Source organism: Nicotiana tomentosiformis, chromosome 2 (assembly GCF_000390325.3).
Source record: "Nicotiana tomentosiformis chromosome 2, ASM39032v3, whole genome shotgun sequence".
Lineage (NCBI taxonomy): Eukaryota > Viridiplantae > Streptophyta > Magnoliopsida > Solanales > Solanaceae > Nicotiana > Nicotiana tomentosiformis.
Genome location: NC_090813.1, coordinates 154654290 through 154672120, shown reverse-complemented (window position 1 = coordinate 154672120; position 17831 = coordinate 154654290). Strand labels below are relative to the sequence as shown.

Below are 17831 nucleotides of genomic sequence, written 5' to 3'. Positions count from 1 at the left end.
TACCTTCTTTGAAACCCAATCATACTTTACAAGTCCAGGTAATCACTTAGATATTTCTGATGTGCTACCAGTTCCATCTTTTGGAGATTCAGTCACTATCTCTAATTCATCTTCCTCTATAACTCCAGCTTCACCACCTACAGCTCCAGTTGCCGCTCCACCACCTATAACTCCAGTTCCACCACCTAGTCCAGTTCAACCTTCTACAACTTGACCTCTCCTGATTTATCATCGTCGTCTGCGCCCAGCATCAGGCCCAACTGATTCATGTCCTGCACCTAACCCTGCTAATACTGCGGACTTGTCTCCTCTTAGTCAACAGATTGCACTACGGAAAGTTATACGGTCTACACTTAATCCTAATCCCCATTATGTCGGTTTAAGTTACCATCGTCTGTCATCACCCCATTGTGCATTTGTGTCATTTTTATCCTCTGTTTCCATCCCTAAGTCTACAGGTGAAGCAATGTCTCATCCAGGGTGGCGACATGCTATGATTGACGAGATGTCTGCTTTACATACGAGTGGTACTTGGGAGCTTGTTCCTCTTCCTTCGGGTAAATCGATTGTTGGTTGTTGTTGGGTGTATGCAATCAAAGTTGGTCCCGATGGCCAGGTTGATCGACTTAAGGCTCGTCTTGTTGCCAAAAGGGTATACTCCGATATTTGGGCTCGATTACAGTGATACTTTTCCCCCCGTGGCTAAAATAGCATCGGTCCGCCTTTTTCTATCCATTGCTGTTGTTCGCCATTGGCCTCTTTATCAGTTGGACATTAAGAATGCTTTTTTTCACGGTGACCTTGAGGATGAGGTTTATATGGAGCAACCACCTGGTTTTGTTGCTCATGGGGAGTCTAGTGGCCTTGTATGTCGGTTGCGCCGGTCCCTCTATTGTCTAAAGCAGTCTCCTCGAGCCTGGTTTGGTAAGTTCAACACAATTATTCAGGAGTTTGGCATGACTCGTAGTGAAGCTGATCACTCTGTGTTTTATCGACACTCTGCTTCAAATCTCAGTATTTATCTGGTGGTTTATGTAGATGATATTGTTATTACCGGCAATGATCAGGATGGTATTACTAAGTTGAAGCAACATCTCTTTAATCACTTTTAGACTAAGGATCTGGATAGATTAAAGTATTTGTTTAGGTATTGAGGTTGCTCAGTCTAGCTTAGGTATTGTAATCTCACAACGGAAGTATGCCTTGGACATTCTTGAGGAGAAAGGAATGACAGGCTGTCGACCTGTTGACACTCCTATGGATCCGAATTCTAAACTTCTACCAGGGCAGGGGGAGCCGCTTAGCGATCCTGCAAGATATAGGCGACTGGTTGGTAAATTAAATTACCTCACAGTGACTAGACCTAACATTTCTTTTCCTGTGAGTGTGGTAAGTCAGTTCCCGGATTCTTCCTGTGATAGTCATTGGGATGCAGTTGTCCGCATTCTTCGATATATAAAATCAGCTCCAGGCGAAGGATTATTGTTTGAAGATCGAGGCCATGAGCAAATTGTTGGGTACTCAGATGCTGACTGGGCAGGATCACCTTCTGATAAACGTTCTACGTCTGGATACTGTGTTTTAGTAGGAGGTAATTTGGTGTCTTGGAAGAGCAAGAAACAAAATGTGGTTGCTCGGTCTAGTGCAAAAGCAGAATATCGAGCAATGGTTGTGGCAACATGTGAGCTAGTTTGGATCAAACATTTGCTTAATGAGTTGAAATTTTGTGAGATCAGCCTGATGAAACTTGTGTGTGATAATCAAGCTGCCCTTCATATTGCATCAAATCCGGTGTTCCATGCACATCGAGATTGACTGTCACTTCGTTAGAGAAAAGATACTCTCAGGAGATATTGCTACAAAGTTTGTGAAGTCGAATGATCAGCTTGCAGATATTTTCACCAAGTCCCTTACTGGTCCTCGTATTAGTTACATATGTAACAAGCTCGGTACATATGATTTGTATGCACCGGCTTGAGGGGGAGTGTTAGATAGTTATGTAAATTATATAAATTAGTCCTAGTCCTACATAGAATAGGAGTATGATATGTATTGTATAAATAGGACTCATTGTGTTATAATTAAATAGAATATCAATAATAGATTTTTCTTCCGTGCATTCTCACAAAAATCAATATTGTATAACAGACATTCCTTTATGCATATTCTGGAACATTTGGCTCGAGAGGAACATAAGGTGCTTTGAGGGGGAGGAAGAGAGCATTTCGCTGCTGAAGAATAGACACATCTATAGTTTACAAATTTGGTGTAATGCTGATGTTTCTAATGATCTTGATGTAATGCTGGATTGTCTGGAATCCTGCAGCTTTAGAGGACACTCCTATCTAGCTTTTTGTACTTTGTTTCAGTACCTGCTTGATGTTGAGTTTATATTAATAATAATATCTTTACTTATCCACCTTGTTAGGAGATTGATGGAGCAGTATAGGGAGAGGAAGAAAGACTTTTAAAAAAAAATAAAAAAATCCCAAAAATGGGTCCAATGCTTACAAGATGTCCAAACCAAAATAGAAGTTGCATGAAGCTACTAGCTATTAAAAAAGATAGAAAAGCTAAAATCTAATGAACTAACTATTACAACATGATAAGTTGAATGCTTCCTTCTCCTATTAGTGTATGTGAATCCAATTGTCATTGGCAAATACCAAGCAGCACCTATCAAGCTCTCACCAGGCGCCAGGGTATATTGCCCATAGGCTAAAATGAATTCCAAACATCTCCACCGCAGAGTTGAAGTCCGCATCGTCCTCCAAGTGTCGCTACTATATGATCTCCATATGCAGTGGATTGATTTTGTTCAAATATTAATCATGTGCTCACTCATCAAGATTAATGTGTAGAAGAGGAGCCTGGCTTTAGGCAGGCTTTGCAAGGCAAAAGCCAGGCTTGAGCTGGCTTTAGGCAGGCTTTACAAGGCAAAGGCCAGGCATGCGCTGGCTTTAGGCAGGCTTTGCAAGGCAAAAGCCAGGCATGAGCTGGCTTTAGGCAGGCTTTGCAGGCCAAAGGCCAGGCGTGAGCTGGCTTTAGGCAGGCTTTACAAGGCAAAAGCCAGGCATGAACTGGCTTTAGCCAGGCTTTACAAGGCAAAAGCCAGGAATGATCTAGCTTTAAGAAGACTTTGCAAGGCAAAGACCAGCCTGTGCCTTTTTGTGATCTTGTAAGCTCATATCCTTCCCTACTAGAACCTTTAATGTAGGCATCATTCAAAACATTGCTAAACCATCCTCAGATTGAGCTTGAAAGCATGCTAATACCACTGAGAAATGATTCAACAATCTCCAAAAATACCATATGATGGGTTCAGCATCTTCCTTAGCATTTGGACGTATCAGTTTGTTCAGAGTCCAATCTTGTGAAGCCATCAGTCTGGGGTTCTTCTCTTTGCTATCCTAATCCTAAGGTTAGGTGATTGAGATTTGTCTAGATTGATCAACCTCCTCCCTGCACTAGGCAGTTCAGAGAATGAATGAAACTCAGATGTACCTGCAAAAGAGAACACAATGTTAGCTATAAAATCCGCCACTGAGTTGCCTTCTCTGAACACATGTTGAAAGATCACATTGAAGTTGTCCTTCATCTCTATAATTTTCTTCACATCCTGTGCAATTACCCAAGGAGGATCCCATTCCCCTTCTATCGCCTTTTTCATCACCAATGAATCAGTCTCCAGTATGAGAGGGTGAAAATCATGCTCCACACAATATTCCAACCCTTGAAGAATAGCCTTAGCTTCAGCCACCACATTAGTTGTAACTCCCAGGTCTACTGCCCTAGCATACACCACATCACCTTCATCATCCATCACACAAAAGCCTAGGGAGCTAGGTCCAGGATTGCCCTTTGAAGCTCCATCAGTATTACATTTGTACCAACCATGACAAGGAAGCTGCCATGTTACTCTTGTAGTGATCAATATAGGTTTATATCCTTCAAAGTATTGAATCATGTCTGGCCATAACAATGGAATATTAGGGATCCAAGCATACCTCACCCTTCCCAGTTGATGCAATGTCCTATTTATCTCATGAATCACCCTATTTGTGGACATTGAACCACCATGTTTACCTGTATTTCTTCTCTTCCACAGCTCCCAAGTGATGATAGCTGGTACTGCTTGAAATAGTGGCTTTAATTTCGGACAACACTGAGCATACCACCAATGCCTTATAATCTGCTTCAATTGAATCAATTGCACAGAAATTCCAGCAGCCCCCATGAACAAGTTCCATACCTTAGAGGCAGTAGGACTTGTGACAAATATATGCTCAATGGATTCCTCTTGGGGCTGCTGACAACACCAACACCTAGACATCACCATTTGCCCTTGCCTCCTCCACATGTCATCGGTGGCTATTTTCTGCCTCCACAATCTCCACAAGAAGAAGGATATCTTGAATGGCAAACCTTTAATCTATATTAACTTGAATTCCCGATTAGGATCTGCCCTATGCCTTAATATTTGCCAAGCACTGCTAACACTGAACTTGCCTGAAGGAGTTGGCATCCGGTATGGCTTATCCCAATATCCCTCACTGCCTTCATAGTGCACATTTAGCCTTATATGTCCTGCAATTTCCTCATTGAAAGTTTGATCTAGCAGCTGATCATCCCATGTTTCCCCTTGCCGCAGTTCTGCCACCTCCTGAAGACCTTCATTGATTGGAAAGTCTTCAGGCAATACATGATAAAGTGCACCCAATCCAGTCCAATTTTCATGCCAAATATTAGTTGTTCCACTCTTACGATCTCATGTTCTACTTCTTCCCTAGCATTCAGCATTTTTCTCCAAACATGAGGCCCTCCCCTAAAACGCACCACAGTTGGTGGCTCCTTCTTGCAATACTTATTCCACATGAAATTAGACCACAAAGATTTTGTGGTCCTAAACCTCGACCATAGTTTAGCAAACAGTGCCCTTGAGACATCATTTAAGGACCTAAAACCTATCCCCCCTTCCTCTTTAGGAAGGCAAAGATTTTTTCATGAAGCCCAGTGTCTGCTTCTCCCTTCTTCCTTTGTGCTCCAAAAGAACCTAGCAAAAGTCTTATGTAGATGCCCCAGGATGCTGTTTGGTGGATCAAGGACTGATAACATATGAACTGGCATACTTTGCAACACACTAGAGATGAGTGTTGCCTTTCCTCCAAATGACAGCAGTTTTCCTTTCCATGAATGCAATTTAGCCTTACCTTCTTGATAAGCTCCTCATAATAGTCGTTCCTCCTTCTAGTGTAAAAAATAGGACACCCTAGATATGTGAAGGGGAATTTACCTCTTGCAAATCCTGTAATAGCTCCAACTGCCTGAAACGATCCATTAGCAACCTTTGAATACATGTAGTATGAACTCTTATCTTTGTTGATCATCTGACCTGATATCTTCTCATAGTTCCCCAACACTGCCATAATCTTGCTCAAAGAGGGAGGATGAGCAGATTCAAAGATTATCGTATCATCAGCATACGCCAAGTGGTTTAAAGAATCAGACCACTTAGGCATTCCAAATCCCACAAATGACTTGTCTTCAAAAAGCTTATTCAAAGACCTGGAAAGTACCTCAGCTGACAGAATGAACAATGCTGGAGATAGGGGATCCCCTTGTTTCACACCCCTTGTCGACTTAAAGAACCCTGAGGACTGCCCATTCACCAATACTGAATACCAGTTATTTGACATCAAGTTCCACACCATGTTGATGAAGTGTTCAGAAAATCCCATCTTCTTTAGCACATGCAATAAGTACTTCCATGAGACCCTATCATAGGCCTTAGCCATATCAAGCTTGATCACCACATTAGCTGGCTTTCCCCTTAACCTTATGTCAATGACAATTTCTTGAGTCAATAAGATGTTCTCAAATATACTCCTACCCTTTACAAATCCGGATTGATTAGGAGCTATTAGAGATGGCAAAAAAATCTCCAATCTGTCATGTAACACCCTAGACAAAACCTTGTTAATGAAGTTGCTCAAACTAATAGGTCTTAAGTCAGAGAAGGTCTCGACTCTAGGTTTCTTGGGCAGCAACACTAGATTGGTGTGAGTGATGGATTTAGGCAATGCAGCTCCTCCATAGAAGTGTAGCACCATGTTGTGTATATCAGCATCAATAACATCCCAGCATGTTTGATAAAACAAGCCAGTGAATCCATCAGGGCCACTAGCACTCTCCCCACTAAGCTCAAAAACTGCTGCCCTTACTTCTTCAATTGTTGGCAATCTGCTAAGTTCCAAATTCTGATCCATAGTGACCATTGAAGGTACATTATTGAGCAAGGGAAATTCAGAAGCATCACCTTCATTTGTGAACTGTTTTTGATAGAAGTCCACTGCAGCTGTAGCCAATTGCTCCTGGTCTTCAATCCATACCCCACTGCCACTTTTGATCCTCTTCGGTTGCAATTTCTTTCTTTTGCCATTGACATGGTTGTGAAAGAAACTTGTATTCCTATCTCCTTCAGCAAACCAATTCATCCCAGTTTTTTGCTTCCAATACTGCTCCTCAATATTCAAGTATTTCTTCAATTCAGATTGAGCCTTTTGAAGCACAATCCTATTCTCAGTTGTAGGCTCTTCTTCAAACAACATCTCCTTCACCCTAACAATGTCCTCCAAAATAGCCAATTGCTTGAAGATATCACCAAATGTTTCCCTATTCCATTTTGAGAGTGCTGCCTTCACCCTCTTGATATTCTGCTTGAACATCAAAAACGGATCCCCTATGAAATCAGCTTCCCAATTCTGCCTCACCACATCCATAAATGTAGCATGCTTTGTCCAAAAGTTCAAGAATCTGAAAGGCTTGACAAACTTGGTTGTCTGCACCCCACATGTCATTAGCAATGGTGCATGATCTGATCCAGTTCTGATTAGATGCTCAACTTCAATAGTTGGCAACATGTTCTGAAATGGCAAATTCACAAAAATCCTATCCAGTCTCTTGAATATACACTCAGCATTGGATCTCCCATTCCACCATGTGAATGGACTTCCTTTGTAGCCTTGCTCAAACAAACCACAAGAGTTTACACAAAAAGCAAAATCCTCATATTCAGGAGGGTGTACTGGAAGTCCCCCTATTTTCTCATCTTCATGCAATAACACATTGAAATCCCCTCCGTAAACCATGGTAATTCCATATCACTTGCTAAATAATACAAGTGATCCCACAAATTCAACCTCTCCATTGCTGAACATTTTGCATAGACAAATGTCATCATCATGTGCTGCCCCAGGTCATGGTGAAACACTCTCACAGTCACCTGTTGCTCAGTATCCTCCACTAATTCCCATTCCACCACTGCATCGAAGGACAACCATATTTGCCTATTAATATTTGTATAAGCAGTCTCCATATTCAACCTCCTTTTATATCTCTCAATGATTCCCTTCTTTTGAAAAGGCTCCATCAATGCAACTACACAAAAATTATGCTCCCTATTCATATTGATCACCCTAGGAAAGGCCTGTTGTGTATTCACAGACCTTATGTTCCATATTAATGTTTTGATCATCATCTAGATAGAGAAGCAGCCCTCCTGGGCATTATTCTTGAAGGTTGTGGTGGATCTTTACTCTGATTCTTCTTAATTTTTTTACCTCCTTTAGCACTAGTTGTGGGTGATAAATCCCCTTCCCTAGCCACTTGTTTGAAGTTTTCGGCAGTTGATTCATCATCTCCTTCATCCTCCATTGGATTTTGTCTCAATAAGTCTTCATCAATTGGTGTCGCATTGTGTGTAACTAAATCATGTAAATGTTGTAGAGGAGTCTTAGTTGGAACATTAAGATGTAGTTGCATGGTTTGATCAGTGCCAGATTCCATAGGCACTTCCTCTATTTCCCCGGATGCTCTTGGAACAATTGCCCGCTCATCAGCCTGTTCATACTCCTTGAATTGTAGCTCATGGACCGGAACACCATCTACATAGGCCACAATCTCTCCAATGGCTCTAAGGTTGGCGTTTACTGTAGCTGCCTCATCAGGTGAACCTGGTTTTAGGCCTGGCGTCGCCAGCCTATCGCCAGGTGAGCCTGGCTTTAGGCCTGGCGTCATCAGCCTATCGCCAGGTGAGCCTGGCTTTAGGTCCGGCGTCGCCAGCCTATCGCCAGGTGAGCTTGGATTGTTGTCCTTCTTCACCTTGTCTTCTATTGTCTTTGTTTTGCCCATCTGATCATTCTTAACCTCAACTGCATTGCTCCATAAGACCTTTGTAGAGTTTACCTCATCAAGATCCTCTATCCGCCCAGAATCTTTAAAAATTTGAGATGGAATCGCATGACAAGATTGGTTTGTGGTCACATTGAGTTGTTTTAGCTCCTTTTTGCTAGTCCCAGACCTTCTATGAACCCAGTCGATTGTGGACTGAACCCCAGAAGGAGTAGGACCATCTTTAGAACTGAAGACTGGTTTTTCCCCCACCAAAACCAGTTGGTTGTTCTCGTTTATATCACTTTGTTCCTCCTCTAATACTGCAAATTTATTCCTTGTTTGTCTGATCTTCTTCGACCTCCATCAGTGCAAAGTTATTGTGCACCTGCTGTACACCAGCATTCACTGGCATGATTGCATTGCCAGTTTGCCCTTGTACCTGGGTTTTATTATTTTTGTTGGTTCCCCGATTATCCCAAACTTCCTTCCACTGTGCACCTACGTTCCCGACTACTTTTTCACTCGTGAGAATCATTAAAGGGGTAATGTGATTTTTGGTTTTTCCTTGTTCATCAGCAGCAGAATTCCAGTCGTTCAACTCAGCAAGATCATTCCTTTCCTTGCTGCTTCGATTCTCAATAAGCTCGGGGTGCAAATGCCAACATTCAATTTCATCATGTCCTTGTAGTTTACACTCCTTACAATATTTTGGTAGCATGTCATACTGAATTCTCACCCATTCTGTTCGAACACCACCAGAAGCTTCATCATCAATATCCAATCGCACCTTTTTAGGTAGTTCGGCCAACAAATCAACAAGAACTTTTACTCTTGCGCAACTCGGCCTAGTTTTGTTTGTAGTTGCCGCGTCAAGACACACTGGCCTTCCCACAGCTGTAGCCAAAGAAAACAGAGTTTCCTTTACAAAAAAGGTAGGCAGCAGTCCAGGAAAAGAAATCCACGCCATCGTCATCGGAGTTTCTTCACCCGCCTTAAATTTTACATCGTAGATAAGAGTACGCAATTGGTATTCGTACCCATCTTTGGCTTTGATGTAGTACGTACTCTTCGATGTGAAATCGAGGAAATCTTGCCATAGAGTTAATCTAATTAACACATGACGATCTCTAAGGAATCCGATATTAGACTCACCTTTGATACCACATTGAGTTGGAATTATTCGGCGAAGCTCGTGAATCTCCGGAGAACCATATGAAAGCTTGCCAACGACAGCATATTGGAGGCCTCAATCACGTTCATTCTATCTACTTCTGCCTCTGTGAATTTAACCACTGGTTGGCCATTCAAATACACTGCTCGTCGCAGTGGAATGGGTTGAATTAAAGCTGCAGCAGTAGCCGTCGCTGGAGGATTTAAAGAATTTGGTTTCAAAATCTTCGAGTAATCTAGAGGAGCTGGGTTGGAGTTAGTTGTTGTATGTTGTTGTGCAATGCTGGGGGAGGGCAGACCAGCTGGAAAAGCTGGTTGGTCGCCGGCCATTGTGGCCATTGAAGCCTAAAGTTCCAGCTTTGTCCGCGATGAACAGTGACGAAGTCACTGTTCACGGTACTGTTTGGCACTTTTCACTGCTACAGTGACGGCGGACCGGAAGAAGGACTTGCATATGGTGTTCATCGACTTAAAAAAGGCGTACGATAAAGTTCCGAGGGAGGTTTTGTGGAGATGTTTGGAGGCTAGAGGTGTACCGGTTGCCTATGTTAGGGTGATTAAAGACATGTATGATGGAGCAAAGACCCGAGTGAGGACAGTGGGTGGGGACTCGGACCATTTTTCCGGTTATGATGGGGTTGCATCAGGGGTCGGCATTCAGCCCTTTTTTGTTTGCCCTGGCGATGGACGTACTTACGCGCCACATCCAAGGGGAGGTGCCGTGGTGCATGCTATTTACAGATGATATTGTATTGACTGACGAGACGCGAGGCGGTGTGAACGCGCAGTTAGAGGTACGGAGTCAGACCCTGGAGTTTAAAGGTTTCAAGTTGAGCAGGACCAAGACAGAATACTTGGAGTGTAAGTTCAGTGGTGAGACTCAAGGAGGGGAAGAGGAGGCGAGGCTGGACTCGTAGGTCATCCCTAGGAGAGGAAATTTTAAGTACCTTGGGTCTATTATTCGGGGGGATAGGGAGATTGATGAAGATGTCACACATCGTATTGGGGCAGGATAGATGAAATGGAGACTCGCTTCTGGTGTTGTGTGACAAGAAGGCGCCACCGAAACTTAAAAGGTAAGTTCTACAGAGTGGTGGTCAGACCGACGATGTTGTATGGGGCTAAGTGTTGGCCAGTCAAGATAGTTCATGTCTAGAAGATGAAGGTAGCAGAGATGAGGATGTTGAGATGGATGTGCGGGCACACCAGGTTAGATAGGATTAGAAATGAGGTTATTCGCGACAAGGTGGGTGTGGCCCCTACTGAGGACAAGATGCGGGAAGCGCGACTTAGGTGGTTTGGGCATATGAGGGGGAGGAGCACAGACGCTCCGGTGAGAAGGTCTGAGAGGTTGACATTGGAGGGCCTACGGAGAGGTAGAGGTAGGCCAAAGAAGGGGTGAGGAGAGGTGATTAGGCAAGACATGACGCAACTTCAGCTGACCGAGGACATGACCCTTGATAGGAAGGTATGGAGGTCGAGGATTAGGGTAGTAGAGTAGGTAGTTTAGAGTGTTCATAACAGTAGTTTTGGCACGCAGTCTCGCTTTCTGTTAGTAGTAGGTTTTTATGACTAACCGTTGTTTTCTCTCATTGTTGATCACCTTACTATCTTGTTGTCTTTATTCTGCTTTTATATGGCTTTTGGTGCTGTCCCTTCTTGTCTATATTTTCATTAATGTGGTGCTTATACTTTCTTGAGCCGAGGGTCTATTGGAAACAACCTCTCTATCCTCACAGGGTAGGGGTAAGGTCTGCGTACACACTACCCTCCCCAGACCCCACAGTGTGGGATAATATTTGGTATGTTGTTGTTTATCTTTACTTATCAAAAAAATATTGAATAACAGACATTTGCTCTTTCTTCTCCATTCAAAGACGCACTCCAAAACTATCCGAGTCACTTCTTGTAGGCTCTTCCCTCAAGACACACTCAAGGACTCTTCAGACCTTTCTAAAGAGGGAGAGATGGCGTAGAAACCCAGAAAGACGTAGTGCAAGTCCATTATCGGTGTTGAGTTCATTTCATCATTAGAATTCATCAATTTACTCTCAACTTCTACAATTTAGTGTTACATACAGATCTCTACTCTCTTGCTCCACATCTGTCATGCCCATGCTTTTTTCATTCTGATGCCACATCAAAGCTCTTTCAGTCCTTTGTAACTTGACTCAAAATTATTCCTGTTCTCGAGGAGTTCATATCAATCTTCAGCAGCTAGTCCCTGTTTGATGGCCTTCAAAAGATTTCTTCTTACACTGAAGAAACGTATTCTCTTTTGTCATTTAACCACATTGACTATTGACTCTGATTGTTGTTATATCCCACTTAACAGATCTTGGGTTTATTTTAGTGAGCACATATTTCTGGTCTGGGACTTGTTTCTGGTGGTTGTTAAGTTGTCTAAGGTCACAATGCCAGTAAATGTATTATATTGATGTTTTGGTTTTTGAAGTATTCTTCTGGAAATCATTATCGAAGTGTAAAGCTTTCTGCTTTTATAGTTTGCCTGTAACTTGAATTAGAGTTTTTGACCTAATTTGCGTTTCATCTCTACTGAGCGTTTTTTTCACAATTTCTTCTCTTTAAGCATTTTCTCAGTTCTATCTTGTATATGCAGTATTGGTGTCTTTAATTTGAGAAAATTTTGCAGGTTTCAGGTTTGAAGTCTATTACTTCTAAGCACTTGGCTTTGACAAGCCAAGTCATCAGTTTCACATACACTATAATTCCTGGTAATGGAGTTCTTATTTGTTTCTTGCTTTTGTCTCATTCCTTGTCCACTATTGCATTCATGGTTGATCTTTGCTTTAAGATATATCAATGTGCTTGGACATTGCTCCATTGGTAATAGCATGCCAAGGTTACCTTTCATTTAATTTGCTACCTGAATTCAGGTTGGAATTTAAAGTGGAACATATGCTGGTTATGTACATTGTTATCTTTCTACCTCTGTCAGTGTATAGTTGATATTCATGAAAATTAGGTGGTCCATTGCCTATTATACAAAATGTAATGTATTGGCATTTTTTTTACTTGAGTGTCTGAATGAGTATCCAGAGGAAATCAGCCATTCAGGTTTTCCGTAGAGTTAATCTCTCTTCATCTGCGAACTCGTCCTGCCTTGGGTGTTTTTGCATTACACGTGATCACCTCTGTCAGTTGGCAATTCTGAAAAAGTTCCATCAAGTCTTAATAGTTGCATGATTCCTTTTTCTTATTGAAAGCTCCCGATTTGCCACAATCATGTCAAATAATTGCTGATTTTCTGACTTGAACCTGGTATCTTCAAGTGTGGTGTCTCACCTATCTCATCACACATTTTAGCTTCCTTTTTCTTATTGAAAACTCCCGATTTGCCACAATCATGTCAAATAATTGCTGATTTTCTGATTTGAACCTGGTATCTCCAAGTGTGGCGTCTCACCTATCTCATCACACATTTTAGCTTCCTTTCATCTCTCTCTGTCCCATATGCATAGTCATTTTAATCTGAAGCTCCCATGCACATTTTCACCAGTTCTTCGCCCTTTCTTCATCAGACTATTTAGTGCTACACTTTTGTTCACCCTTTCTTCATTAGTCTACTCAGTGCTACATCTATTTTTTTCACCTCTCTAAATGAGTAAAATAAGTGCTACATCTCTTTATAGAAATATACTACTTTCTTTAGGCTATAAAGGATTCCTTTCTTTTCCCGACATTAGAGTTGTCTTTTTGTCCTGATCCCAGAGATAGATTAGTAAGGGACACCCAAGAGACACTTTATCAAAAAAAGGGGACACCCAAGAGACACTTTATCAAAAAAAAGGGACACCCAAGAGACAAAAGTTTTTCCTTTCATAGGCCTTATACTCAGGAAAGTTTATCTGAAAAAGGAGCAGAGGACCAAGTTTGTCGTACTAAATTTGTTGACTAAGGGCAGATGTTAGAAATCATCTTGTGTAATGGCTTTTATCTACTATTAGATGATATGGTTCTGGAATTTAAGCTACAAATGTTGTCCTCAATTGCAAAAAAATGGCGTAGAAGTATTTTTCATGCTTTAATAACTTTCCAGAGTTTCTTTGATACCTATTATGTAACCCATATTCATTTTGCATATTTTGTATGTTTGAAGAAATCAAGAGGATACTTCTTCTGAAAGTGCCGGAGACACACAAGGGATTGCTAATGCTGGAGGTTGATCGAGTAGCACAGGTAAGGAAGATATTTGCTTATGTTCTTTCCTGCACGCTTCTTCCTTCCTAATAGGTAGCTACTTATGGAATGAACATTTCTGCTTCTTGGTCAACCTTCAAGGTTTGTTTTGATGTATCATTTTCTTTTGTGAAATTTCCTTGGGTATTTTTCATTTTTGTGTTCACTCTGCTAGTGTAATTCAGGTTTTCTTTTTCACCTTTTTTTGGGGTTGGGCCGGTGGGGGTGGGGTGGGCGGGGAGTGTAACTTCAAGGCTTTTCTTCTTTCTTTCTTGTAAAGCTTGTACTTTTGCACCTTGTTCGTGCCTGTTACTATATGCTTTTTTAACTCATTAAAGAGAGTGGGTACCCTATTTAATCTTACCATATACGTGTACGAGATCGCCAGGAAGTAAATAAAAGAATTAAGGGCATCTTATAAGATGTTACCATTATTTATGCAAGTATGGACCATGTCAAGCTATACCTGTCCATACACTATTTTTTGTATTTATTTACTTTTATTTGCTTTACTTGCTTATCAAAATATAAAGGCAACTGCTTTTACGTTTTACCGTGCCCCAGTCAAATATTTTTCTCTGCTGAGATCATCGTACTTTTAAAGCATCATAATCCAAGATATTGGCTGGAAATCCTCGACTCTAATTTCTTTCTGTGATTAGGACTACAAAGTTCATCGTGATGAAATACATTCCAAGTTGGTACAGATAATGCGGGAAAGATTGCTGGTACACCTTCGGAGTTTGCCACAAATTGTTGAGAGTTGGAATAGGCAGGAAGATACTGACTCACAGCCAAGTCAGTATGCTCGTTCAATCACAAAGGTAGAAGCTTGTCTGTGATATGTCTGAATGTTTTTTCACCTCAGTTCTTGCCCTTTTTGAAGTAAAGGTTTTACGGAATTTCTGCAATTAACAATTCATTCTAGCTTATCAACATGAAATTTGTGCAAAGCTGATGTGCGAAGAAAAATTGAGTTGAAGAAGGGAAACCGTTGAAGCGTGATTACTACCTTCCACGTTGGAATATTGATGAACCAATCTGTGAATCCAAATATTGCCATGTTGACTTGATATATTAATGACTAACAAGTTCACGCACCTCTTGGAATATTTACCCTTTAACTAGATTAGCTGAGTTTTTTGACTCATTCTCGAAATAAAATTGATCTGATGTATTGTTACAATGATTTTTGGTCGTCTTTCTTGTCCTCCTATCTTCAGTTATCTCTTAATATTTCTGCAATCTTGCTAGTGAGTTCACTTTCTTGCATAGTTTCTGTGTTTAGTTCTTACATGCTTGTTACTTCTGTTTTTTGTTGTTTCCTTAGATTCTCTTTGTTTTATCAGAAGTTCCATTAACTCATTTTACTTTTTTCATTTGTTTGAAGGAAGTCGGCCTTCTTCAACGTGTGTTATCTCGAACTCTGCATGAGGTAGATGTTCAAGCTATTTTCAGGTGAGGATTTGAAAATTTGAGGTTCTCTTCCCTGAAGCGTCCATGAGCTAGAAGAGAAGATTAGACTTTTTCTTTTTCTTTTTCCTTTGGGTGGGTGGGTGTGTTGGGGGGGGGGGGGGGCTCGGTTTTTCTTGCGCCAGCAGTGATGCCCTTCTTTTGATTCTCGTAAAAAAGTAATCCATCCCTGCACTTCTGTCGGAAAAAAGGGGGAAAAAAGAGTAACATGCATGCTTACTTTACAAGAGAGCTATCTAGAAGATTAGCTTCACATAGGCAGTGAATATAACTCTTGATATAAACATCCTCAAGTATGGCTTTCCCTAACTACTTCCCCAGTTATATTTATTGATTAAACTAATTTATATACCCTGGATGCTGGCTTTGAAAACTGGAAGAAGTGTTTTCTCTCTCTTCGTCCCTTGCTTCAAAAAGGACTTTAGGTATTTGTGACCAAATATGTTTGTACCAATGATTATCATTACTAATGAGTGTGGGATACTAAGCATAAGTACGTCTTGAATTAGTCCTTGCTTGCAACAGATGGTACTAAAAAATCTGATACTTGCAGGCAAGTGGTTATTATCTTTCACTCACAAATTTCAGAAGCATTCTCACGATTGGATATTAGCAGTCAACAAGCTAGACAAAGGTACTGTCTAGTGTCTATATAATGAGAAATTTTATTCATATGAGACGTAGTTTAGTGATTAATACTATTTAATATTCTTTGAATGATACAATTTCTAATTATAACTAAAACCTTCCCTGGGAGTTCTTTATTTATTCCTTTATCTGTTACCTCCTATTATTAATTAACTTGTTTTTTCTTGTAACAGAACGTATCGTGATGTTCAGCATCTGCTTGGATGTATCAGATCATTGCCTTCTGATAGTAAATCCAATCCTCCTAATTGGGGGCAACTTGATGAGTTTCTGGCACAAAATTTCTGTGCGGAAGCAAGTCAATAGATTCTTTGTAAAGTAGTCTACATCTCAAAAACATTGGATAAGCGTGATTGGAGCAATCAAGAGGACACCTGAAGACTATGCATCAATATTGTACAATTAATTTGAAGGTACATATGGTGTTACTGGGCTCTTTATGTGAATAGATAATAAGAGACACTATAATGAATCAGAGGTCAGGGATAAGCTGTGTGAGAGATAAAAGAGATGGAAAAAGAGTAATAAGGAAAAGCATTGAGTATGTGCGATACTGTTGTACTCACACTTATATACAACCTATCTAAACAAGCAGCATGCCACATCCTATATTTGTGCATGGGTTGCATCTCGTACTGCTCCATTGTTGAAAATGCCTTTGCTCATCTAATCAGTTACATTTAACTCATATCGCCGCAATTAGGTGGATGTGTGATTGTGTTTAGTAATTAACAAGGGGGAGAGTGTCTTGATGAGTAGTAGAGAAATGTGAAATATCACAGCGAGATGAGAGCTTGCTTAGAGATGTGGAAAATGTGCCAGAGTTTATAGTAACAATTATGGAAGAAGTGCACTGCAGAAGCTCATTAGTTCACACTTGCCCAAGCTTACATTTAACTTATGTTTCATCTTAAAATCTCATGTGAGTTTCATTGCTAACTGATTCTGAGTAATATCAATCATTGGATTTTCTCAAATTGTGTCATTGACTACTATCGCATTTATGTACAAATTTGTAAAATAGTTATTGTTGGAAATTTCTCTTCACATAACTCTGCAATTTCCCCAGATGCGCGGTCTTCTAACTGGATGTCTTATTACCAAATGGAGTTTTGAGGGGAGAAAGAGTCCTTAACAGCAAATTTGGAGCTGTCATACACAGTTTATGATTTGTCAGATGAATCGTTTTTTTTTTAATGATTGTATTCTTTTGGCCTGGACAGTAGATTTTTTCTTATCTTGATTTAGGAGAAAAGAAAGAGACATGAGCTGACAGTGGAAGCTGAATAATTTTCAGAGTGCAGTTGTAGTGTATACTAGTGAAAGTAATTGTATGTATCGGTTCCTTGCTTAATTCAAGCATGTTTTCTCCTGATGATGGCATTGTGGATCTCATTCGTATTCCAGTTTTTTTAAGGAATAAGTCATTTAACACATATGAGTAGTAGATCATATTCTATGAAAGCAAAAAAATAATAAATGGTATCCATAGTGTTTGTATTGTAACAATAAACTTGAAATGAGGTATAGCAGTTGTTGATTGTATTATTAAAACACTAAAAACAATCTATCCTGGTGTCTTCAAAATGTTAGTAATACGATCCCACCTGTGGAAGTGTGGTTTGCTTTGTCAAAAAATACAGCTTATTGATTTATTAAGCTGAATTGCTTTGTCAAATACACCTGTGGAACTGTCTTTTGTTTTGCATTGTTTCATTTACGTAATGAATTGCTATTTGAAAGCACTTTCTATTATTCACTTTATCTTATGTCTGACGTTAAAATGTGTAGGAACTTAGTACTAGGAAGTTTTGAATCTGAATTGTGTTGTTTGCTCAAGATCAATTTATATGTGGAAAGGATCATCTCTTTAAGTTTCCAATAAAGGAGCAAATCATTTGCCCTTATCCTTTAATTACGATAGGGTAGTTCTTTTATTCAACTGACCCTGTTTATCGTAGTCTTGATTTAGAAACATAAAAGATTTCCTTTCACATTCGAACTTGTTCTTTTAAAGTAGAAAAAGATAAGCGTGAAATGCTTTTTCCTCCAACAGTACCTTATCAGCATCAGAAGTCTAAATATTGGGAGACAGCATGTTCACGACCGTTAGGTCCTAGGTTCGAGTCAAGCTGGAGGGGAAGTGTGGAAACACTAGATCCTCCTAA

General features: G+C 40.4%; 1 protein-coding gene across 2 annotated transcripts in view; it reads left to right on the top strand.

Annotated features, from left to right (window-relative positions):
• The window catches only part of LOC104112049 (vacuolar protein sorting-associated protein 54, chloroplastic-like), a 44919-nt gene extending 27881 nt beyond the window's left edge, over nucleotides 1–17038 (top strand). The window contains exons 14-20 of one of the 2 annotated variants that reach the window (XM_070196265.1): nucleotides 11996–12077; nucleotides 13463–13542; nucleotides 14205–14366; nucleotides 14937–15000; nucleotides 15569–15649; nucleotides 15837–16076; nucleotides 16733–17038. In XM_070196265.1, the coding sequence (XP_070052366.1) occupies nucleotides 11996–12077; nucleotides 13463–13542; nucleotides 14205–14366; nucleotides 14937–14981 (369 nt within the window). In that variant the 3' untranslated portion in view covers nucleotides 14982–15000; nucleotides 15569–15649; nucleotides 15837–16076; nucleotides 16733–17038. Of the gene's footprint in view, nucleotides 1–11995; nucleotides 12078–13462; nucleotides 13543–14204; nucleotides 14367–14932; nucleotides 15001–15568; nucleotides 15650–15836; nucleotides 16077–16732 lie in introns of both variants that reach the window. The other variant, XM_070196264.1, reaches the window with a different exon arrangement.
• Nucleotides 17039–17831: the final 793 nt, after the last annotated feature.